At 39.4% G+C, this 26791-nt stretch overlaps 1 protein-coding gene across 3 annotated transcripts in view; it reads right to left on the reverse strand.

Moving 5' to 3' along the window:
* The window catches only part of LOC127650135 (receptor-type tyrosine-protein phosphatase U-like), a 298945-nt gene that overhangs the window by 44616 nt on the left and 227538 nt on the right, over positions 1–26791 (reverse strand). For all 3 annotated transcript variants that reach the window (XM_052135337.1, XM_052135338.1, XM_052135336.1), the window contains exons 14-17: positions 22628–22766; positions 19008–19037; positions 18241–18401; positions 14530–14717 (exon numbers count right to left, since the gene is read on the reverse strand). In XM_052135337.1, coding sequence (XP_051991297.1) covers positions 14530–14717; positions 18241–18401; positions 19008–19037; positions 22628–22766 — 518 coding nt within the window. The remainder of the gene's footprint in view (positions 1–14529; positions 14718–18240; positions 18402–19007; positions 19038–22627; positions 22767–26791) is intronic.

The raw sequence follows: 26791 nt of genomic DNA on the forward strand, positions 1-26791 counted from the left end.
ACAGGAAGAAGTTCATGTTCTTTCTGTTCAAGAAACCAATAGTGATGAAGTTGATTGGGCAATGGAGTTTGATGGGTTATCTGTTTTAAGTCATTTGACCTCAATCAGTGGGGGAGTTGCAGTTGTATTTTCTAAGAGTCTCATACCGTGTTCTTATCAAGTTGAAGACATTTTAAAATGGTAGACTTTTAAAAATTAGAGCTCAGATCGAAAATCGTTTTTTTGTATTTATTTGTGTATATGCTCCCACTAAAGCAACTGAAAGAATGACTTTCTTTTGACAAATTGTAATTAAGAAGATGTGTTCATCTTAAGAAAAGCTTTGATAGAAAGATCTGAGCACTGACAGCATATCCCGGCAGTCTAAGTGCTTTCTAATGCCACATAGTTTTTGAGCTAATGTATGACAGCTGTTTAGCATTTCCCTCCTAAAGCAGGTGAACAACAGCACCTGGCAATTACTTATAAAGGACTGTAATTTCAAAAAGACCCCCAATATAAGCAAGTCATGTTTCCCCCTCGTCCATTAAGCCCCTAAATCTTAATGTGGTGGTGATTTTATTAGTACTGAAAATGTTATGGATAAGAATCATATTGAACCTCACATGTCATCACGAAAGTGACTCATTGAAGTACTAAAAACTCATGAGATTGTTGATGTGTGTAGGAATTTTCATAATTCACATAGACAATATACACAGTTCATGCATATGACAATTTACTATCCCTTGCTAGAGTGGATAGATTTTATGGTTATAAACACCAGTTTAGTTTCTTTTGGAGTTGCTCCATTACCCCAGTCAGTTTTTCTGACCATAGTTTTGGTACAATGTGTTGTAACAGCAAACTCTGTTAAGCCAAAAAGTGCTTATTGGCACTTAAATAACTTATTGTGTGATAAGCATTTTAAAGAGATTTGTAAAGAATTTTGGAATAATTGTATTCACACAATGTCTTCTTTTCAATCCCTACAGCAATGGTGGGACCTTGCAGAGTCACAAATTAAGCAATTGTGTCAAGAAAATATGTTTAAGCTCTCAGGAGACATAATTAGCACAATTAAAACATTAGAGAGAGACAGTTATTGGATTTACAAGAAATTGTAGATGTTACTGGTCAACACTTATTAAGAGATTTAAAGAAAAGAAAAGCACTTTAGCTAATCTGATGGGTACTGTTACACAGGGAGCTCTAGTAAGGTCACGCTTCCAGAATATAGAGTTAATGCTTATTCATGCCTTACGCTCAGATACTGGAGTATTGATGTCTGATTTTGTTGAAATTCGAAAGATTTCTGATGAAGCTAATTTTGAACTCAGTAAGCCTGTAACTTTGAAATAATTGAATAGAGCTCTCCAAAGTGTAGAATGTGGCAAAGTTCCAGGAATTAATGGTCTACCAATTGATTTTTATAAAACTTTTTGGTCAGAGATAAGAATAGATCTAGTAGAGGTGCTCAATGATATTTTGGTTAAGGGATGGCTACTACCGAGCTGACGTAGGGCAACTCTTGCTCTGTTGCTGAAAAAGGGTGATTTAAATGAGATCAAAATTGGAGACCAGTGAGTTTGTTGTCTAGTGACTACAAATTGTCTTCTAAAGTCCTAGCTAATAGATTAAGTGAAGTTTTAGAAAAAGTAAATAATCCTGATCAGACTTACTGTGTTCCAAAAAGATGAATTTTTGATCACATTAGTTTTATGATTTTAATTAATATTATTATTATTATTATAATCTTAACCTTGATTTTGGTATAGTGTCAACAGATCAAGAAAAGTCTTTTGACAGATTTTGTTTCTATGATTAAAGCTTGGTACTGTGACATTGTGAAAGTTTATTATTGAAATTTAATGGAAATGTATGCGCTCCTTTAAAAGGTGTATAGAGGTGTCAGACAAGGTAGTGCTCTATCAGAATTGTTGTACACTTTGGCAATAGAGCTCCTTTTATGTAAGTTAAGACATTATTTAAATGGTGTATGTGTTCCAAAGTGCATAATGATGTTGTTGTGCTAATTAATGCACAGAGAGACATTGATTTAATGCTGGAAAGATAAAAAGATTTGAAGAAAGTCTCTACCACAAAAGTAAACTGATCTAAAAGTGAGGCTATATTGGTCAGTAGTTGGTCCAATGGAATGCCAAATCTACCAGAAGGATTAATGTGGTCCTGAGAAGGTTTTAAATACTTGGGTGTTTATTTAGGAGACACATTGTTTATGCAAAAAAGATGTTGACTCATCAGTTGGACATTTGTGAATAAAATCAACTCTCATAGTCTCTAAATTATTTGAGAAGTGGAGATCTGTATAATTTTTTATCTTTATTATTATTTCGGCATCATTTTATTTCATTGTCCTTTAATTACAAAATCACTATAAAAAAAAAGTTAATAAGAAAACACTGAACATGTGCAGCGCAGCCTTTTTTCTTGCCAGAGCGGGAAAACACTGGAAAAAAAACTGCAACAGAAAAACGGGTCTATCCGGAGCTCCCGAGAAGAAAAAGTGTCTTTGTTCGTATAATACAGAATTGGAGAGGGCGTTCGTGGAGAGGGTGTTTTCACTGATGACCGCTGGATGGACAGAGACAAGGAACTGAGCATCTGTGGTCCTCATCAAAAGTGAACTCCTGGTGAAAGTGAACTACAGCTACACCTGCCAGGAGTTCTACAGTCATAATGAATGAGAAGGCCCAACTCGAAGCAGCCAGATCAGACAAAAAAATGTAATTCAAGATGCACTAAATCTGGTAAGATCACATTTCATCTTTCTAGTCTTTAATAAAGGAATTGATGTGCTTATTTATAAATGTGCTTTTTAACGATTAGATTATTAATATCACTTCATTATATTTACATTGAGTAGGTCTGAGCTGTTCAAATGAGTTTGTATCGTAGACCTTATGCCAAACTGAGTGACGTTCACAGCGACATCATTAATATTTAACATCACTGCAAAAATATATCTAATATAAAATCAATATTTATTCACCTAGTACAATAATAGTAAGTTATCTCTCCCTTGTGTTCCTGCCCCTCACCTTTTTTGGGAATGTGCTCACACAGTAGTATTTGAGATTTTTTTTTTTATATATTATTTAAATACTCTTTGTACCTCCAACAACTCCAAAGCATTGAAAACCATTACACTATGTAATGAATATAATATCTTGGCATTATTGTAAAATATATCTGTAGTATTGTGTACTATGTGGCTCGTTTCTAAAAAAAATATATATATATCTGACACAGGTGTACATTGACGGGTCCTTAAACAAGTCCTCATAATAAATCTCCAACTGATTGACAAATTCACTTGTAAATGGACTGTTGTGAACTGTATGCCAATGATTGTCTAATGATCAGTAATATGGTAATAAACAATACATTGTATTCTAAAGCCGCTTTTTATATTGTCTTATCAATGATGAACTCTTCTGCCACAATGTAATGCATTTTAATTATCAGAAATGTTTTTATTTTATATATATGAGATACATCTCCCTTAGTTCACTGCCCTCATCACTTCCATCTGCTCCTCATCATCCTCACCTGTATTCCATTCCCTCATTTAGCTTCTTGTGTATAAATGCCCTCTAGTTTTGTTCATTTGATTGTCAGTTCTTGAAGTGTTACATTTAATGGTTTGTTGTGATGTTTAGCTTTATTGTTTTATTCCACTCCAGCATTTACAATTAAAAGATCGAAAGTATCTACTCATGTGTAGCGAATCAGCTCTATGAAATATTAATAATCAATCATAACTTGTTATAATCGATTATGAATACTTGGATCAGTTAATCGGGTTAACTTGATGTAGCTACATTAACATTACAACCAAATACTCGGTTCATCCCGTGAACACTCAATATTGGTAATTAATTAATTAATAGAAAGGTACATTTCCAGGGCATGGGAAATGTCTTTCTTACTAAGTATTAAGAGCAAGTAGTCAAAATCTATGATTAGTGACTTTAGATATGAGCTTGAGACACAGACAACTTTACATGTGACATGAACAAGACTTTATTAACTAGACTAAACATTTAAACTACTCTAACATACATATACATACATTCATACAGTTTACCAAGGGAAAGAGGGCTGAAGCAGAATACAGGAAGGCAAGAAGTTATAGCATTGTTTGAAGTTCAGCAGATCAACAGCCTGAGCAAACCATCATATTAGTTCTGACACGCCCTTTTTAGAAAGGGGTTAAGGATACTTAATGTATCAAATAATGAGACTAAGTTTGATACTTGCATGTCCCATTTGAATTAAACTGTCCTGATGCAATTTGTTGATGGCTTGAGTTGATCTTTGATGATGTTGTCTTGATGAGAGAGAACCAGTGGGAGTCAGAGACAAGGCCGTAGCCTGGCGCACGCTTGGGAGTCCTTGGGGCCTCCTAGTTCAGCATCATTCAGCAAGAGACTGAGAGAGCACAAGGCTCAGAGGACCAGAAAACAGGAGAGGCAGGAAGCAAGAGCGAGAGAGCTAAGAGAGGGCTAAGAGCGCGAAGAGATAAGATAAGAGATAAGAGAGGGCTAAGAGAGGGCGAGGAAGTGGGCGCAGCAATTTTATACCCTTAGAAAACATGTCCCACCTCTCATTGGCTCGACCAATAAGAAGGGTTTGAGTTCTAGGCGGGAATTTGGTTTATTGCTCTTTGTTGTAAAATTGCCCATTGCATGTGCAAGAAAGAAAATAGGAAATATACTTGTAATACTAATATGTTGTTGTTATCGACATATCATGTACACAGTCATTTCAATCTTCAAAATACCAAGTTATAGAGACCAAATATGCCACACATATGATTTTGGTTAACCATAGTATGCAAAGTCTGAAACATTAACCCATTAGAGTTTGCAAGAAACATAGATCAAGCAACATTTAAGGGAAATTGTGAGATGGCACATTAGATACATGTCAATATTTTTATCACATGGATTATATATATATAGCATATATAGGATTAAAAGGTGTCATTTCTCCTTCTCAGTAAGAAAGCAGTGAGCTTCAGCAGTCTGAGCATTCCTTTGGGGGGGTCGTAAAAGTCCCCTTTCTTTGGGCAGGAGAATGATTCCTTTGTTCCGTCCACGCTCATTTGCATGTTTCTTATGACCGGGTCTGGCTTTGGTTTGAATAACTCAAAAGATGGTAATACCTAGCAGAACACCATTCTAAGGTAATCTTATATTTATATTCAACTAGGACAAATCGTAAGGTTTAATTTGATACCAAGAAACGTGTGTTTAGTACACTTAAAAGGGAATATACACTGAGGCTATTAAATATGAGGCCTCAGAGTTTAAAACACACAACGAAACAGTTCTAACGAGTTTGATATACCTCAGAAATACACAACATACAGGGATTACACGTATTTCATTAGCAATATGCAGTTCTGTGTTTAACTGAAAACACACACACACACACATTGTTACGTTCAAAGTTTCCCCTTCCTGTCCACACGATAAGCACGTGGTGAGCATGCGGATGTCACATGCGGTTCTCTGTCAATAGTTCATTGTCTCTTTGTCAATACATTTATTGTGCTTGTGGAGACTAGTTGGCTTATTTCAGTAATTAGGGGAGTTTCAACAGTAAGTTCTTGTTTGTTCGAACCTGCCGAGTTAATGATTCCTTCATTGATTCCCCCAGTCGCTACAGTCCCCCTTTTCGCCAGGTGATGTCCCTGTTGGAGACATCATCGGATGACAATCATCACAATGGCGGATGGCAGGTGAATCATGAGGGTTTTGTAGCAGGTGGTTGTTCCACGGTGGGTGATGTAGACAGTAGCCACATCCAGGTCTCTGCAGCAGGTGCAGAGGCAGCAGGTGCAGAGGCAGCAGGTGCCTTGACAGTGTGTCACCTGTCATTATGAAGTCAGTTCGTTTGAGGCAGGTGCTTGTTTTGTGGCTGCAGGGAGTGGTTATGGGCATTGTGTAGTGTGGAGAGAGTTTCAGACTGACCTAGTACTGGTAGCAAAAGGGCAGCAGGTGGCCGTTCGCCCTTGGTTCAGCACCCAGTCACCAGGTGTCTGAAGTCTGCAGTGTTACTCTGCTCTGGCAGCAGTGCTGACTTGAGCTTGCCTGAGTGGTGTTGGGCAAGAGTCAGAGGTTTGTTCTTCCCAGTACTCCTCAGGGGAGTTCTGTTCCAGGAGCTCTTTTGCTAGTGCTAGCAGCTCTTATAACTCATAAACAGGCTTTTCTAGCTGTCTTTGTGCAGCCTCTGTTTGGCACCTGTTTGAAAGGTGTACAGGAGGATGTTGTTGTAGACTGCTGTGGGACATCCTGTGGTGTTTGCTGGGTGAGGCCTTGTGTTTGTTAAAGGCCTTCTGTGTCAGGTCACGCAGTTGTTGGATAGGCATTGTGTGGGGGCAGGCCATAATGCCTAAATGGTGACTTACCATAGGATGGAGGTTTCGGAGGAAAAGGCTCTTGAAGCTGGCGTCCTCCTCCATCCCAGGTTTGTTGCGAGCTCCGAAGTAAGCTTGTCTGAGTCTGTGGTAGTAAACATAGGGAGTTTCATGCCGACCCTGTTTGGTGTCTAGGGCAGCGATCAGTCCATTGTTAGACTCTGAGAATTCCCTTGTGATGGCTTGTTTCAGCTGCTGGTAGTTAGACTGGATGTTTTCTGGCTGTCGAGCCAGAAAGCGTCCCAACTCTGGGCTGGATGTGATCCAGATCAGATGAAGTCTATCTTGATGGTTCACACTCATCAAAGACTGCAGGTGAAAGTCAATGTCTCGCAGGTAAGCATGGAAGTCGTGGTCTCCTGCAAGCTCTGGTGTAAATGCAGGGATATGTCTGGCCATTCGGTTGAGGTCTTTGAGTGTCGCTACACGTGTTGTTTCAAGATTCGTCTGAATCAATCCTTTTCCTTCCGCGGCTGCAGAAGCTTTAAGGAAACTGTCCGATGACGTGTTAAGCAGAGGGGTTTGTCCTTTGTAACTCTGTGCTTGGCTGGGGGAGGTTTTTCTGCTGATTGCGAGTGGGGGAGTGAGATGTCTCTCCTGCTGTGGTTCCTTTTGCAGCAGGTAAGAGTGTCTCAGTTCTCGTTGGACCATGTCAAGTTCATCTTTGGTGTTGTCCAGCTGCTGAGTCAGCACTTTAACTCCAGCTCTGGACACATTCAGTTGACCTTCACAGGCCATGATTCTGGCATCTTTGTCCAAGAGTTCAGAATTTGCTGTTTTTAACAGTGAATCTTTGTGAAAGAGTACCTTTTCCAGGTGCTCTCTGGCTGTCTTTTCCAGCTGCTCTTGTTGTTTAGCAGCTGTCAGAGCCGTTTGAAGTCTGTGGATTACCTCCTGTGACTCCCTTCTGCCAGGGTCCTTGTGTCTGTCCTGAGCCTCCATCTCTAGCTGGTCTATGGGGTTTTTAGCATGTGTCAGCTCCGTTTGGGACTCAGTGATCTGGCGTTGGAGGTTGTTTACCTCCTGTTTCAAACCTGTGAGGTTGTGGGCCAGGACGATAACCTCAGTCAGATATTTGTGCTCATACCTCTGGTTTGAGTCGTCTGTCATTAGTTCTTTTCCCTCGTTTTCCAGTTGCTTTTTGTTCTGTTGCTGAAGGTCGTCAGCAGCCATGGATAAAAGGGTGTTCCTCAAAACACCTAGCCAGTCCTTTTGGCCTGCCATCTGGGCAGTTAGGCTAAGCATCTGCAACATTTTGGCACACTTCTGGTGAGAGTAAGGGCAAGAGACTAATGCAAGGTCAAACAGAATTTGGAGCTAAAGGCAAAGTGAGACAGCAATGTGTATAATGTACAGCTAGGTTTTGCTAGGTGTGGTTAACAATTGAAATGTGTTCCTGATTATTACTATCTTAGCTGCAAATAGCAGGGTGCTCAGATTTGTGTGGATCTGAGTGGCTTTGCTAAAAGAGCGTAAGCCTAGATTTAATAAATGACTTAAGATTTTTCTTTGGGTCAAATTATTTATCAGCACTTACTGATAGCATACAACAGGCTTGATCTTTGAACACATGAAGAGGAGAAAGAAAGAGGAAGAAAAGAGCTTTCCTATTAGATTGTGTCTATTAGTGGTGCTCAAACTTATGCCATAGAAATCGTCTAGATTACTAGTGTAGCTGGCTCATAAAATTTAAGCAACTTGTTGCAAATAAACACAAAATCGAGAAGAAAAGTATGTCTAGTTACTTTTGCAGTTTTATGGGGAAATAAACTACTCTAGACCAAGAGGGTTAAATGGGAAAATGAATAGCTGACTTCTATTATTAGTAAAAATAATAAAAAGACTTGAAGAAGTGATTAAATTAGCAGAATAACCTTGTATTGGGAATAATCAATAGCACTTATGATCAACAATTAGATTTGCTTTGGGCATCATTCTATAGTTGGTCACAGCTGTTGCGTGTTCAAGACCACACAATGTGTTTGTCCCTCTATAAAGTTTAGTCAACGTGCCATTGAAAGTTCCCAATAACTATACAAATTATTCTCTATCTAAACAGTTTACATGTAATTAAGTTTTAGATTTAATTAACAAAGTAACTGCAAATTTAGCTGAACAGTGTTCAGTAAGGGATGCACCTGAAAGGTGCAGGTGAAGTTAGATGAGAAGAATTAAAGTTAAGGAAAGAGAAAGGAAAATGGTTTAGATCACTTCACTCTGCATGCAAACAAGCTGTAGATAAAGGCTTCATGTAAATTATGCTAGCAGCTAACTGTTGAAGCTATTAGTTAGCTTAGCCTAAGCTAAGGGGCTGCTAAGTTGGGTTAGCTTAGCCACCTAGGCTGGTTTGTTTACAAAATGGCGTCGGAAGGAAACACATGTGCTATCTGGAGTGAGCACTTCCTGTGACAAGTCGTTGTCATGGGAACCAATGCACTTCAGAGTTTCAGTGAGTGAAACACAGTTTTGATCACCAGGAAGCTAAGCCTTTTAGATGCACAGATAAAGTTTAGATGAAGGACATCAATCTAACTATAATTTGTAAGGCCTTTATACTGTGAAAAGGGGAGCATCGCCCAAATCTACATTTATATAACACTGTACTGAGATTTCTTCATCAGAAACAGGTTAAGCAATCAGTTCTGGTACAGTTTACATGCCGCTGAGTTGAGATACCTTCATCAAAACAGACTTACACTTTAATACTGAAATTAGGGTTTCTCCGCTAAAATCATATTACTCGTACACTGATGCCTTTTGAAAATATGCTTAAATGTGTTAAGACTCTTTCAATTACAGTAGAGATGTCAATTCAAGCCATCACTTTATCCGCATCCAAACAAGCCAGCAACTAGTGAAGCAAATGCCGTTTCGCATGTCATGTCCTATTCTGACCGGAATTATTCAATGCACACTTTTAGGTTGACAGTGCTTCAAGCTCATAACCTTTGTTTAATCATGCCCGCATCATTCTCCTCTCTGTGTTTAACTGAAAAACACACACACACACATTGTTGCGTTCAAAGTTCCCCCCTTCCTGTCCACACGATAAGCACGTGGTGAGCATGCGGATGTCACATGCGGTTCTCTGTCAATAGTTCATTGTCTCTTTGTCAATACATTTATTGTGCTTGTGGAGACTAGTTGGCGCTATTTCAGTAATTAGGGGAGTTTCAACAGTAAGTTCTTGTTTGTTCGGAACCTGCCGAGTTAATGATTCCTTCATTGATTCCCCCAGTCGCTACACATGCGTCATCTCTCCAAGAACACAACGTTACACTTGTAAACTCTAGGAGTTTAAAGAGTGGTGGTGGCGTAGTGGCTAAAGCACAGGGCTGTTAATCGGAAGGTCATTGGTTGAACCACAGCCACCACCATTGTGTCCTTGAGCAAGGCACTTAACTCCAGGTTGTTCAGATTGTCCTGTAATAAGTACTGTAAGCTTTGGATAAAGCCTGCCAAATGCATAAATGTAAATGTAAATGTAAATTGACTTTCGATATTATAAAACTATGAACGATCTTATTACTTTTGAGGTTATTTGGTGTTATAAAGGGATTTCGTGTATAAGTTTTGATAATAATTTAAGGTTTGAATACCTTTTTAAGATGATGTTTTCAATTTCTTTTATTATTATTATTATTATTAAAAATGTAATGTTTTAACAATTATAAGAAGATAATTTTTCTCTCTCTCTCTCTCTCTCTATCTATATATATAATAAAATAAAATATTTTCATTAACATAAAAAGATTCTAAGACATAAACTGAACATGTTTCACAGACATATGGAATAATGTGTCCCTGAACAAGGGGGGTCAAAATCAAAAGTAACAGTCAGTATCTGGTGTGGTCACCAGCTGCATTAAGTACTGCAGTGCATCTCCTCCTCATGGACTGCACCAGATTTGCCAGTTCTTTCTATGAGATGTTACCCCACTCTTGCACCAAGGCACTTGCACTCACCTTCCGATACAATAGATCCCAGATGTGCTCAATGGGATTGAGATCTGACCTTCCTGTCTTGCAGGAAATCATGCACAGAGCGAGCAGTATGGCTGGTGGCATTGTCATACTGGAAGGTAATGTCAGGATGAGCCTGCAGGAAGTGTACCACACGAGGGAGGAGGATGTCTTCCCTGTAACACACAGCATTGAGATTGCCTGCAATGACCACAAGCTCAGTCCGATGATGCTGTGACACATCACCCCAGACCATGACGGACCCTCCACCTCCAAATCGATTCCGCTCCAGAGTACAGGCCTTAGTGTAACACTCATTCCTTCGACGATAAACACGAGTCTGAACATCAACCTTGGTGAGACACAACCATGACTCGTCAGTGAAGAGCACTTTTTGCCAGTCCTGTCTGGTCCAACGAAGTTGGCTTTGTGCAACTTCTCAGTTCAGCCTCTCTCAGCCTATTGCGGACAGTCTGAGCACTGATGGAGGGATTGTGCGTTCTTGGTATAACTCGGGAAGTTGTTGTTGTTGCCATCCTGTACCTGTACCGCAGGTGTGATATTCGGATGTACTGATCCTGTGCAGGTGTTGTTACACATGGTCTGCCACTGTGAGGATGATCAGCTGTCCTTCCTGTCTCCCTGTGGCGCTGTCTATGCATCTCACAGTACGGACATTGCAATTTATTGCCCTGGCCACATCTGCAGTCCTCATGCCTCCATGCAGCATGCCTAAGGCACGTTCACGCAGATGAGTAGAGACCCTGGGTATCTTTCTTTTGGTGTTTTTCAGAGTCAATAGAAAGGTCTCTTTAGTGTCCTATGTTTTTATAACTATGACCGTCTGTAAGCTGTTTGTGGCTTTATGACCGTTCCACAGGTTCATATTCATGAATTGTTTATGGTTCATTGAACAAGCATGGAAAACATTTTTTAAACCGTTTACAAGAAATATCTGTAAAGTTGTTTGGATTTTTAGGAAATTATCTTTAAAATACAGTGACCTGAAAAAGGGACGTAACTTTTTTGCTGACTTATATATATATACTATGTGTACTGTGTTCCTTAAAGATCACCCTAGGCTCAGCTGGTACACAGCATGGAATTTACATCAAAGTTTGTGGTTCTTTCATTCTTCCTGAACTATATCACATAATCAATATTTCTCTCTTCATCTTGAACTGTTTCTCTTTCTCCCACACAAGACTTTGAAGATAGCGATTCCCAAAAGTGATTAAAAAACAATTAAATAAGTCACAGGACATTTTTCCCTGATATTGAATGGGATATTATACAGAATGTACAAATGTGAAATAAATCCAAACTAAATGTTTTCCTTTTTTAAACAATAATAACAAAAATAAACTTGTATAATTCTGTTATCAAGTCAATCAATTACAATTCTGAACTGAAATAATTACATGACATGCCGAATAATTACTCGCATATTTCAATATTTTCTGAGAAATGCCGCAAAATAACGATAATTCAGTATATACATAAATAATACTGTCACATTTAGTATAGATGAGACAGTGGGATCAAAGTGCAGCAATCCTTTAATTGACAATGACAAGAAGGTGAGGATACACAGTAGACAATGACTTGGGCTACAAAACAAGACAGTAGTTTGAGTTTATAAAAACAGTGTAACAACTAACAACAAACAAGAACTGACAATGATGGAACTAAACTAGAGGGTATTTATAAACTAAAGGGCTGAGCCGTGGGAGGCTCAAGGGTCGAAGCCTTGGAAAGCATAGCTGTGGAAGGCTTGAGGGGCAAAGCCATGGAAGGCAGAGTCGAGAGAGGCTCAAGGGATGAGACAGAGGAAGTCTCGGAACTAAGAGCCATGGATTACTGGGAAACGAGTCCCATGGTTGAGAGCACAGGTAGAAACCGGGGAACGACCTCTGTGGTCGTGAACATGGGCAGAGACTGGGGAAGACCTCCATGTTTGTGAGCATGGGCAGAGACTAGGGAATGACCTCCATGATCGTGAACATGGGCTGAGACTGGGGAATGACCTCCGTGGATGGGAGCATGGCCAGAGACTGGGGAACAATCTCTATGGTCGTGAACATGGGCTGAGACTGGGGAACGACCTCCGTGGATGGGAGCATGGCCAGAGACTGGGGAACAACCTCTATGGTCGTGAGAACAGGCAGAGACTGAGCAACGACCTCCGTGGTCATGAACACAGGCAGAGACTGGGGAACGACCTCCTTGATCATGAACATGGGCAGAGACTGGGAACGACCTCTGTGGTCGTGAACATGGGCAGAGACTGGGGAACGACCTCTGTGGTCTTCAGCATGTGCAGAGATTGGGGAGAAGGTGTCCTTTTACTTCTCCTTTTCCGTACAGCTGGGAGCATTGTTACAAGAACGGTCGAGGCTACAGGCATTGGCTCTGGGACGATCGTGGCTACAGGCATCGACTCAGGGGCCATTGAGATTATAGGCATCGGCTCTGGGACGGTTGAGGCTACAGGCATTGGCTCTGGGACGGTCGAGGCTACAGGCATTGGCTTTGGGACGATCGTGGCTACAGGCATCGACTCAGGGGCCATTGAGATTATAGGCATCGGCTCTGGGACGGTTGAGGCTACAGGCATTGGCTCTGGGACGGTCGAGGCTACAGGCATTGGCTCTGGGATGGTTGAGGCTACAGACATTGGCTCTGGGACTGTCGAGGCTACAGGCATCGGCTCTGGGATGATCGTGGCTACAGGCATCGACTCAGGGGCCATTGAGGTTACAGGCATCGGCTCTTGGATGGTCAAGGCTACAGGCATCGGCTCTGGGACGGTCAAGGCAACAGACATTGGTGCTGACTTGTTAACAATGGCAGGCATGGGTACTGGCTCATTAACTGTGGCAGGCATGGGCACAGGCTCGTTTACCATGGCATGTAAGGGCACTGGCTCATTATCTGTGGCAGGCAAGGGCACTGGCTCATTATACGTGGCAGGCAAGGGCACTGGCTCATTATACGTGGCAGGCATGGGCACTGGCTCGTTAACTAGCATACAAGGGAAATGCCACCTCTGTGGTCGCTTCTGCTGACTGCGTTGGGGAATCGACCACCTGAGCTTGGAGATGGTGAGCCCCCCTCGAAAATGTATTTAGGGGAAAGTATGAAGAGGTGTTACCTGGGAGTTGGATGATAGCGAGTGATAATGGATGGAAAGCATAGCTCAGACATATTCCAGGAAGGGAAGATTCAGAGCAGTGGGACGAAGAAATTTCAAGCCCATTCTGTAGATGGCACTGAGGTAGGGGTTCGAGATAGTGGTGGATGGCACGAGTTGACAGAACTTGATGGTGTATTACAGGAGAGGAAGTTCTGGTTTGAATAGTTTCAAGAAAGGACCAGTCAAGAGAAACTTGTGATGTCCATTTGTGGGTCAGTTCTTCGGTCACATGTTGTAAGGAAGAGGCGATAGTGCGGGATCAAAAGCAGCACTTATTTAACTGACAATGACAAGAAGGTGAGGATACAGAGAAGACAATGACTTAGGCTACAAAACAAGACTGTTGTTTGAGTTTACACAAACAGTGTAACAACTAACAATGAACAAGAACTGACAATGATGGAACTAAACTACAGGTTATTCATACACTAAAGGGCTGATGATAAAATCGACAACAGGTGAGAATGATGGGGAACAGTTGGCAGTGATGAGGGCATACCTACTGGGAAAAGTAGTCTAGGGGAAACAGAAGACAGAGGACGAAAACCACTTATGATATGAGTCTTTGGAAACACGTTGACAATGAATGTGACAAATACATAATAATTAAAATAATTATAAACATTAATATATTTTTATGTGCATCAGACTAATGCTTTTGAAATGTCTCACTGGTTTTTTTTTGCAACAGAATAATTACTTGAGAACCTGAAACAAAGCAAAACTGGTTCATCAAGAATCATGAAATTTCACTGGTATTGGTACCAACTACTGAAATACATATCTGTCTCATTTCCTTTCACACATGTAGTTTGTTTTCCATTATTCCATGCCATTTTTGAAATCTAATCCAAAATCCGACAAATACCTGCTGAATTGCTTCTCAAAAACTCTACAACGTTAAGGCTAAGCTGACCCAACAAGTCCTCCACTGGCTCCTCACCTCATACTCCTGTTTGAAGCCATATGCTTCTCCAGTCTTCATCTGGTTAATGTGCTGGAGCAAGTCAGCCACTCTCACAGCCGGGTGGAGCTGTCCAGTGTGATACGGAGAACTCTTCCTCCTGCAAAGTTTTCGGGGAGAACCACCCAATAGGCTGCTGGACTCGTTTACTGTGCTGCGCTGCTCATCTGAATAGCAAGAGAAAGAAGAACAGAGAGAAATATAAACATACCATCTGTTCGACTTTATCCCAGTAATGTTGTAGTTCCTCATACAGTTACCAGCCAACTAGCAAGTAACTCAGTTTTATTTACTTGGCCATGCCATTTTTTTATTCTAATTCAGAAAGTGATCATTTTGGATCTTGACAGAATGACACTTGTTACAACTGGACACACTGTAACAGTGTAAAGTGATATCTTGAGTTGTCAGATGAAAGGAACATCATGTTTAAGCTTGTCTTCATGCAAGTTGTAAATTGCAGAGAGAGTTGCTTCAGTGACTATGAATCGTAACCACTGAGGTAGTTGTCTTCCTGATTCTGTGAATCACAACCTGTGATTGCTGTGCGAGTGTGTTGGATCAAAGCTTCAGTGGTAGAGATGTTAGAAGGGTGTTGTAAGCAGTGTTGGAGCCCCTTTCTCCATTGAGGGATGGTTGTTTTAACCTCCAAATTCCACTCTTGAACCATTTACACCATGGATCCATCCACTGCTGAGCTTGAAAGGTTGGTGCTTTTCCCCAAGATGCAGGCACAAATAATTGCTTATTTGCTTATTTTGTGTTCAGGTTTAGAGTTCTTGAAATGTACAATTCTATGTCAGAGGGTTTTGAAGACAATTCGGCCATGTAGAATGGAATCTTTATTGCCTCACTATAAAAGTAAATGGAATTTGTTTCCACGACTTTAACATGACATTTCCAAAAAACTATTCTATTTCAATTACAGTAGCTACAGGAGGTGCTTTGCTCATGAATACAATAGGTAATGTTAATCCCTTGCAGGCTTCTAACCTGCAGTCTTTTGGTTCCCAGCCCATCTGCATGGTCTTGTCCCAACATCCATTTTTTCCAGTGTTGTCACTAGGCTTTTGGCTGTTTTAATGAAGTTCCTACCTGGTTAGCTACAGGCTGTCAAGAGTTCTCTTGATGTGTTTCTGTGTATTTTCTCCACACACTCACTGGCTGAAATATTCTCTGCTCTGTGGTATTCTCATGACACTCAGTTTGTGTTCCAGTTAGTGATATGAGGCGAACAACACATATTGATCTGTGTGTTGGTTCCTTGTAGACAATATACAGTAGCCCCTATCATTACAAATATAGCACAGCCTTAGTAGGATATTTGATAGGCTTGTATATTTAGCTGAGGAATAGAACAGTGGAATAGAGTAGTAGTGGCTAATGCACAAGGCTGTAATCAGAAGGCAGAAACATAACTATCACCATTATGAACTGAGCAAGGCACTGAACTCCAGATTGTTCAGAGATTGTCCCGTAATAAGAACACTGTAAGTAGATGATAGATGTACACGTAGAACTCACTAGACTAGAATGTTAGAACACACATAGAACACAGCAGATAAGAATAGAATAGGACAGAACAGAAGAGATAAAAAAAATAACACAATAGAATACAACAGTACAAAGCAGACCAGCATAGAATAACATAAAAATGAATAGAATAGTCAAAACCAACAATATTCATCATAGTACATGACATGAGTTCACACACACACACACACACACACACACACACATGCAGAGCCAGTGATATCACTGTGAAACACACATCTGTTCCTGGAGATAAAAAAAGGACACTCACTCCAGACTCACAAATGAGTGGGACGATCTTTAATATGTGCAGAGAGATTTTAGTTATCCATCTGCAAAACAATGACTAAGATATATGTAGTGTCAAGTGCTTGTTATGGTGTCGAGAATATACACCACATATAATTTCAATAGAAGATTGCTCACTTAATTTCTGGACCAATTCAAACTAAAATCTTTACATATTGGTATGTTCATGTGTCTCAAATACTAAAGTATTGGTCTGATTCTTTCTTCTGGTTCTGGTTCTTGACTGATGGTTTTAGACAAGAGCATATTTCTTTTAACATGCATAGTGATAATTACCTCAACCACAGCTCTCCACAGACTCTTTCTTACTATGGATAATTTGCAAGGTGGTCTGGTCTTGGACTGGGTCTTGGGTGGTCTGGTATTGGTCTTGATATAGGTCTTAAGGGGTATATTAATGGTCTGGGTTTAGGTATTGATGTCAGGTCTTAGTCTAGGTTAAGGTCTTAGATGATATGATATTGTTCTGGGTCATGTTTGATGGATCACCAGCTTTCTGACAGATAGGCAGCAGCTAGTGAGACTGGGAAACTCACATCCGGGACCCTCACTGTTAGCACTGGTGCACCTCAGGAATGCGTTCTCTCTCCACTACTCTTCTCCCTGTACACGAATGATTGCACTGCAAAATTCCTCACTGTCAAGCTCCTGAAGTTTGCAGATGACACCATTAAGGTATTGGAGGTCTGGTCTTGGTCTGGGACTGAGTCATAGGTGGTCTGGTATTGTTCTTAATCTTATTAAGTCTGATACTGTCTGGGATTTGGTATTAGGGTCTGAGACTGTGTCTTAGGTGGTCTGGTATTGGTCTGGGTCTTAGGGAGTCTTGTATTTATCTGGAATTATGTACTAGGGAGCGCTTTTGGTTTTGGTTCTTAGGTGGTATGGTATAGTTCTGGGTTTTAGGGAGACTTATTGTCTGGGTTTAGGTATGAGGGGTCTGGTCTTGGTCTGGGACCAAGAAAGGTCGTAGGTGATCTGGTATTGGTCTTGGTCTTACAAAGTCTGGCATTGGTCTGGATTTAGAGGGGCTGGTCTTGGTCTGGGACTGAGCCTAGATATGTCACTGTTCTGAATTTTAGGGAGTCTGGTATTGGACTGGGATAAGATATTGGGAGATTTGTCTTGGTCAGGCTATTAGGGAGTCTAGTATTACTGTGGGTTTAGGAATTGGAGGTCTTGTTTTGGTCTTGAACTGAGAATTAGGTGGTCTAATATTGTTTTGAATCTTAGGGAGTCTGGGACTGGTCTGGGATATTATATTAGGGGGACTCGTCTTGGTCTGGGTTTAGGTATTGGGAACTGTTTTTGGTCTATGTTTAGATCTTAGGTTGTTTGGTATTGTTCTGGGTCTTAGGAAGTCTGGTATTGATAAGGTATTAAGACCAGACTTGGAAACTGGTCTTGACTTTAACTCTGCTGTGTATATATGTGTACATCTTTAAAGCATGCTCAAACATGTTACATTCCCCCCAACACATCACACTTTCAAAGTGGGCAGAAGGTATTCTTGATAAATGTTTATGCTCAAAGAAGACAGACCCGCTCTGATGGGCACAGCACGATATTCAAATGAGTGCTGCACAGGCTCATCGCTACTGGGGGGAGTGCCACACACCCTGTGGGGTGTGACACAGTGAGTCATTCAACCTGAGCTTTAATTATGCTAAATAATCAGTCGCTCTGTTATGAAATCGTATGTGTGTGCACAAGCAGATATGGCCTTTGGCTACATCACAAACACTGAAAGTGTGTGGGTTCCCTGTTGCAAAAACCAAAACAAAAAAATACTTAAAATGGCCACAGGTGTCTCTGTTCATGAGGTACAGTATGTATTTCAATACTCACTCCTAGCAGTGCAGTTGTGTGAATCCATGAAGGTGTGTGCAGTGCGGTCATCCTGTTGCAGTGTACTGCGCTCGGTCGTGCTGCAGTCCAATGAACCCAGCTTATGAATCTTGTCCTGACGATATGTCATGACCGCCTTGTTTATGTTTACCTTTTTCCTGCTGCAGAGATTTAAAGAGATGTAAAGAGAGGAGGAGATTCAGATGAGTTTGTGGGGTAGACTGGAGGTTTTCAAAATGGGGTCCGAGGACACGGGGGCCGCAAGGTAGCACAATTATACTGTATACTATTTTACAAACAATGGGGCTTCATTCACTTGTAATTGAACTGATTCTGTGTACTTATGCAAATGCAAAGGAAAAGTTTTCAAGAACATTTCCAACCGATTCACAACAGGTGATTACACACATTATTTTGATCTTATGCTAATGAATCACGATTATTCAAACTTGCACAAAGATAGTCATTTGCATAAAACACGCCCAAACCGTCTCCATGTAGGGGCGTTCAACGAGGCCAGCGCCACCGCTCCTGTACAGTTACTAATGTGTAATTTGCAAACAAATTTGTGGTCTGGTGTTATAATATCTCAATTTAAAAAAAAGTTTACACAGTATAATCGGGTCTTTATACATAAAAAAAAAATATATTATTCCAAATTATGGATAAATGAAAGATGGAACAGAGAGAGTTTGGCTAATCTACATGAGAACAAAGCTAAACAATAAAGGTGGGGGGGGGTAATGTGAAAACAATGCATGACTTACGGGTAGTAAGGGTATGAATAGATGTCTCTTCTGCATGGAGAGAGAGAGAGAGAGAGAGAGACTAATTAGGCAAGTGAACAAGTTTCTTACTCAAAGATTTTAAGATAAATGTCTGTCTGAGCTGCACTGCAAAAATAAAACAAATTTTACACTTCAAATCTCATTCATGCCTTTGGTTTCATTTAAACATGATGCCCGGTTAGCGATGTCAAACATCATTGGTTCTAAATGTTGCCATAGTTGTCAAACCGTGTTCTGACACCACATTTAAATGAAATGAGATTTGAGAGCTGCGGCAGGGGGACAGAGATTTACAGTGAATTCTGACTTAAATTTCAGTCATTTCCTCACGAAAAGTATGGCGTCAGAGGAGTTCAAATATACAGCACAAGTCATACTGACTACATTAATGATACTTTTACAGCTTTATTTTATTTTATTTGTTTGGGAGTGGGGGAATTATTTGAGCTTGAGAGCCACAGTCACCAGCATGAAAAAGAACACACTGAAAAATCACAGGTTTGCATGAGAGGGAGTAAATTATCACAGAGTTTCAATACTGGGACGTACATTTGTGGCAAAGGCTGAATGTGTGAAAACACCTATTATATTCGCACAGGAAGAAAACCAACAGGTGCCTCTAAAACTCCTCAAACATGAGTCATGAAATTGCAGACCAGTGAAAAGAACTATTCACTAAGACATTGAATGACACATTTTTACATCTCATGAAACTCTCAATGGCAGTTAATAATGGAGGAGGTCATCAAGGTGACAGCATTTAAAAATCCTTATTTTTATTTTTTTCCACTGATCCATAAAATAAATGTTTTTACCAGAGCAAATGTGTGAACTAAGAGAGTGTTATTTAATGAAGTCTCTTGCAAGCAAAAGATTTGGGGTGAATTTCACTTTCAATGTGCCATCTGCTATAAATGGTAGTTTGGCTTGGGCAAGCCCAAATGTTTAAGTGAGTTTTTTTTCTGTTCAGCTTTCTTTTGACTGTCAAAACTAAACATCAGCTTATTTTGCCCTGTTCTTGCTGTCTTTGTTAGCAAACTGCTCCTTTTCAAAAGAAAGTACACCATCTGTTTTTGCACCACTTCTCACCACAGTCCTAGCTACAATTTTGGCTTAAATTACACACTTTGCTAGCAAAATCAACTAAATCAACTGGAGCTTAACCTCTGAATCCTTGAGACTTATCTCAAGTGAATATTCCAACAGAAAACACTTTATCAGGCATTAAATATACATATACTGAGAATACACTCATCAATATTTGTATTTGGAACTCCTACGTATTCGTGTGATTATCTAACCAGGCAATCGTGTGGCAGCAGTGCAACCAGTGAATGGCAGTGATAGAGGTCAACGGAGAATGGCCAGACTGGTTCGAGCTGAAAGAAAGGCTACGGTAACTCAGATAACCACTCTGTATAATTGTAGTGAGAAAAATATAATCTCAGAATGTACAATTGTAGTGCACAGAATAGTATCTCAGAATGCACATGCTGAGCAGATAATTCGGAAGTATGGCCTGAGCTTTCACTGTTACGCGGATGACACCCAGATTTATATCAGCTCTCAGCCTGATCTTAATTCTTCCTCTTCAAAACTTTCTGACTGTTTGTTGGAAATTAAAGCGTGGATGAAACTCAACTTTCTAAAACTAAACTGCTCCAAAACTGAAATCGTATTAATTGGTACTCCAATTAATGTCAATAAATGTAAGGATTTAAAAATTTCAATAGACAATACCCAATTGTCCTCTTCTGTCCAGGTGTGTAACTTGGGCATGATTTTTGATGCCCAGCTAACTTTTAATTCACATTTTAAAAACATAACTAAGGTTGCTTTTTTTCCATCTGAGGAACATTGCACGTATTAGACCATTTCTCTCTAGGCCTGATGCAGAGAGGCTTATCCATGCCTTCATCACATCAAGGCTTGATTATTGTAACTCTCTTTTTGCGGGTTTACCAGCAAATTCTATTAGGACGTTGAAATATATACAGAACTCTACCGTACGTGTTTTGACTCATACATCCTCATGCCATCACATTACACCCGTGCTCCAGCAACTGCATTGGCTTCCAGTTCAGCCACGTATTGACTATAAAATTCTGATTTTAACCTATAAAGCAGTACATGGGTTGGCTCCAGATTACATCTGTGATTTGGTTACTCCATCCATTCCCGCTCGCTCTCTCCGCTCTGCTGGCTCTCTCTCTCTGTGTCAGCCTCGTTGTAAATTAAAAACCATGGGGGGAAGGGCCTTTTCCTATAATGCGCCTAAGTAATGGAACACACTACCCTCATCTATTAGGGATGCTGCTTCTGTGGATTGTTTTAAGAAACTTCTAAACACATCTTTTTAGTCAAGTTTTGAATTTATAATTGTATTATTTTTTTACTTATGTATTTTTTCTTTTATGTATTTTTTTCTTTTTTTGATACTTCTATATATATTTTTATTCACATCTTTGATTATTTTGTTCTGTACATGCTGTAGCGCTTTGAGTCTGAGAAAGGCGCATTACAAATAAAATGTATTATTATTAGTATTATTATTATATATAAATCCCCTTGCAGCAGACCTAGACAAGTGATCCTGGGGAGGAGGAGGGTTTCAGAGAGAACACTATTGTATCATGCTACAGCTTATATGCAAACAAGTAATAATAGATATGTATTTAAGTTTAAATCAGTTATTTAAAAGTTAGACAAATAGAGAAAGTACGCAAGTTGATTGGGTAACAGATTACGGGCTCTATTTTCGTTCCAGTTTTCAGCACAGGGCTCTGTGCTCTGGACTACAACCATGCACTCAAACTCATCCAATTTTCGTGACCATGGGTAGAAGTGTTCGGACTGTCTGTGGGCATATGTGTGCAAAAAAGTTTGTGTATTCTAAAAAAATATATGGGAGGTGTATTTAAATGAAGTGGCACAAACCTTATTGGATATATTTGTGAGAAATAAGTAATTGCGCTTAAGACGTCTGAAAACCACATCTCTTATAAGTGCAAAGTCTAAACTCAGTATGTGCATTTGCATTTTGGGATTCCACCAGCAGGTGCTACTGTTTTGAATTACATGTCCCTGACAGTTACAATTAATACATGATGTTGTGCCTCGATAGAGCAATATGATGAAATATACTTACATTTGTTTTATTAATTAACAGCCTACATCCAATAGTCTACAAGGAATACCAGCTACAATGACATAAATTGATGCCTATGCATACAGTCCATTTACATTAGCTATCAACATCTTATCAATGGTCTTAATTTATTGCTTGCATGCACAATTTTGCTAGCCCACTTACTGCTATATTTACCGCATGCTTGCACAAAAATACCAAAACTTTTTGGCAATGCCCACTGATGCATGTATTACATATCGCATACCGCTGCACATAAGACATAGCATTAAAATAGTGGGAAAATAAACCCCAACATGTCAAAGGGCCAATCAACTTACACCATGTAGAGTTTCATGACTGAACTTATCACTTAGAATAATTTTATCACTTAGAATAATTGAAACCTTTAAAGTTTAAAGTCAATCTAGAATTGGATTTGAATCGCATGTGACAGTGGACACATGCTTACCCCTTCTTGATGACAATCACGATGGCTCCCAGCAGCAGGATGAGAACCACCAGTCCCCCCGCACAAGCCCCCAGGATCAGCCCCATGTCCTCCGCATGCTGGGAAACTTCCAGAGCATGCTTATGGTCCCTGCAGGCCACTGAGTGAGGAAAGAGGAAAAATGGTCATAAATCATTTAGCTGAAAGTCAGTAATACTGTACAGTTCACAAAAATAAGAATCTACTAAAAGATCTACTTGTGTTTTTTAAAGATTGAGCAAGTTTTATTACTATGTATTGTAATATTAGTCCATATGATTAAAAAAAGAGACTGAATATAATTCCGACTTGTGTTCACTTCGTAAGAAACTACATAGAAAGCATACCTTGATTATTTCATATGTCTTGATAATTAGAGTTTTATTGCATTGTAATTGCTTGTGTAATTATGTGTAATTATTTCAATAATTACAGTATAATTATTTGATAGAATAGCATTGCTAATTAGGGCTATGCAATACATTGCACAAAGATTATTCATTTAATATTATTAAAAATTGCATTTTGTTATTTATTGTGGTGTATTGTTATTGGTGCATATATATATATATATATATATATATATATATATATATAAAATGTATTTTAATTCTTTTTGAGTGTATATATTAGTATATACTGTACATACATGTATATATGTATGTAAATATTGCTGTTATACTATGTATTGTTATATTGGTGCATTTGATGAACAGTATTAAATATAATTCTTGTTTCCAAATAAATAAAAAAAAGTGTGAAAAGAAGGCCTTTTTTATGCCTTGAATTTTTATTTATTTTAATCGCATTGTAGTTGTTTGTGAAATTATGTACAATTATTTTGATTATTTTCATGGCAATAAAAGTAATGAACATTTGAAAATTAATAATATTTCCTAAATATACCGTACAGTGTATGTAGGTAACTGTTGTTGTCTATTACTATGTATGTGTTATTACATTTTAATAATTATACATTTGAAGGAAAATTATTATATTTTATTCTTCCTTTTGTTTATTTGGTGAGAAAAAAAACATATTTGATTATTAAACTTTTTGACATTTTTTTTTCATCATTTCAGTTAAATATATCAATATTAAGATGAATATCGTTGATAAGATACTGATAAACATACTGAGATATGTGTGTATTTTTAGCTATGTTGCCCTACAGAACCTTATATAGCACGTTATCTGAAGCAGCAGATGAGTATTATACGATTAGAACAGAGGCCAGGTGATGCTGGCTCACACTACATGTTAATCTGGTGAAGGTATCACAGGGGTTGGAGGGAGATGAAGAAACACTTTATCAGCATCAGGCAGCCCATGAACCAGCCATAGGGTAGGGAGCTCAACCCGGGGTGCCCTCAGAGAGACAGTAAATTGGACGTTGACAAAATGAGAACATATTTCTGTTTGGACTTGTTAAACACTACTAATTAATACTGGATGGACGTTCAAAATTTCAATTTAAACCCAATCTCATGGCGGTCATCAAAACTGCCTATTACTGCCATCACTGAAAATCTCCTTTTAAAAATGTGGTTTTGGCATACAAGCTTGCAAATTGCACATTTGCCATTCAGTAACTGAGATAATTCGAGATCTTTAATCATTGTGCGACTGACTTTGTTACAGAAACAAGACTTTATTTTGGACATCAAGTGGCGACCCAATCCTATATACCGTATATTACAACATGAACTATTAACATGAGATAGGAAGTTATTTTCTAAATAACTTGGTTGTTTTAATAATTTCGGCAGCTAATATTTCACTGCATTAAACAAATTGTGGTGAATGTAGTCTGGGTCACATTTTCTCTTACCATTCATAGATTTGTACATGGTTTTCATGGATGAGGCCATGTCACGCTACATGCCCATTTTGGCATCTGTCATATGACAGATAAATCAGTCAAAATATCATAGTTTGATTGGATACACGGCCTTTGACATCAACAACAACAACAAAATACAGGAAATGTAAGCGCAGCGTAGTTCTAGCGGGAAGACTAGCAGCTGTACATCATCGCACCATTAGCTGGGTAATTCCCAGCCAATCACATGTCAGCCGTTGCTTTAGAAGTCTGCTCACGAATTTATCCCATTGCTGTTTCAGTGTGCTAACACAGTAACCTCCACCACCCCACCACCACCAGTTGAGTCCCGTCCTGCACGGGGTAGGCTCCTCGTCCCTGCCTCTTATCTCCGGCAGGACATGACGGTTCCGAGTACAACTTCTTCGGACTGCCAGACGGGGCCTACGCCAAACAGAGACATTACTTTTCTGTTTTATATTCATCAAATAAATGTCATCTTAAATTTCACTCAAGTCTGCAAGTCTTTTTTTCTTGGTGGTTTTTTTTTTCAACCTTCTAAAAGCTGATAAGCCTATTTATATTGCTTTCCAAATTCTGCAAGATTATATGGTTAGTTGAATGTAATTAAATGCACTTAGTATCTTTTTCACCTGCTGTCTGCGACCCTATCAGAACTTTCATTTTTGGGTCACAACCCACAAAACGAGACGCATTTATCTAGAACAGTGTTTCTCAACTGGTGGGTTAATAGTGGGTCACAGGTGTGTTCTGATAAGGTGGAGGACAGCAAGGAAATAACATTGCCATGGCTCTCCCTCCTTTGAACATTTTCGCCAACCACCCAAGTGAAATTTCGGCAAATGTTGCAAAAGTCATCTCACGTTCAATGCTTTAAATGCACTAAATATGCTCCTCATCTGCAACACAATATTTTCATGGTGCAAGTAAAGCCTGGTTTCCATGAGTGTGTTGCGCCATTGATCTGCTCTATCCTACTATATCGCTGGAGCATGCGCGAGTCAAGCGGACTTCCCTCGGTGTCGCAGCGCAGATCACAAAAACTGATGCAACCCATTTGAATTCTACAGAGAATTTAAAGTGCTATGGAGGAATTCAAACCTCTCAAACAGTAGACAGACACAAATACTACAATTTAATATTATTATTATTTAGAAAGACAGCTACGATGAGCCATCCATGTCGTCCTGTGCCTAAATGGCATTGCACTGTAAATACAAGAGCAAGTACATTTAAGGGTTTTAAAGTCTGGACCTCCTAAACTTCTGAACAAAGTTCTCCGTCTGTGTAATACATGTTCTGTTTAAATGACGTTTGATATTAGGAAATAAACTGGATAATATGATTAGGATTAAATAAATAGGCTAATAAACTTGAAAAAGTGGGGAGAGAAAACTTCCTGAATCTAATTTAACTTAATACGTGACGTTATACTTGAAGACCACGAACAAAACATTGTAAGTTAAAAGAAAATGTGACCCAGGTGACATTAAATACAGGTATTTATTATTTATTACACGTTAAGTCGCCACTTGATGTCCAACATAAAATCTGGGTTGAAGTATACCCTGTTGAGAACCACTGGACTAGAACATAAAGTGCCACAGTAAAGGGCCTCATAATTCACCAAAACTCAGGTCTGTTGCCATCAAAGCATCCATTCCCCATTTAATCAGGTCTAATCAGGCAAGGCCAAAAGTTAGCCATTATTCTGCCCAGCTTTGAATGGAATTGCTTGCACATCCAGGAACAGACATGGCGACATTTCAGCGACCACAAAATTTGACTCAGGACAACCATTGAGTGTCCAGTGACGACAGCCGCGTGTTCTGGCCAAAAACTTGAGAAAGAATCAAACTGTGTTATGAACTGAAACTAACAGCCATTTTAAGTCTTCGTGTCTCCATTTTCTCTGCCTGTAAATGCAGTCAATTTTCAAACCGCTCAGGAGAACAGCATGCAATCGCGCGCTCTCTCTCTCGATTAATTTGAGCCCCTGCAGAGCTTCCAAAAGAAGAACTTGCCATTTTGAAAATCACAGAAATGGAAGTACCTCATTATACCATCTGCTAAGCAAACATTAATTACAACATCCTTGATCATCAGGATAAATAAATTCATAAATATCAGAATATGAGATGAATACAGCAGGTAGTGTTATTTCAATATTTAGCAATAATGAGCACAACACAACATTGCAGTTTGATTTTCGCTTCATGTATTTGTTAAGGTTTTTAATTACATCATACAGAAGAATATATGAACTAATTAACAAAATAATGAAGCAATTACCAGTCATTTCA

This window comes from Xyrauchen texanus, chromosome 10 (genome assembly GCF_025860055.1).
Source record: "Xyrauchen texanus isolate HMW12.3.18 chromosome 10, RBS_HiC_50CHRs, whole genome shotgun sequence".
In the NCBI taxonomy this organism is placed as follows: Eukaryota; Metazoa; Chordata; class Actinopteri; order Cypriniformes; family Catostomidae; genus Xyrauchen; species Xyrauchen texanus.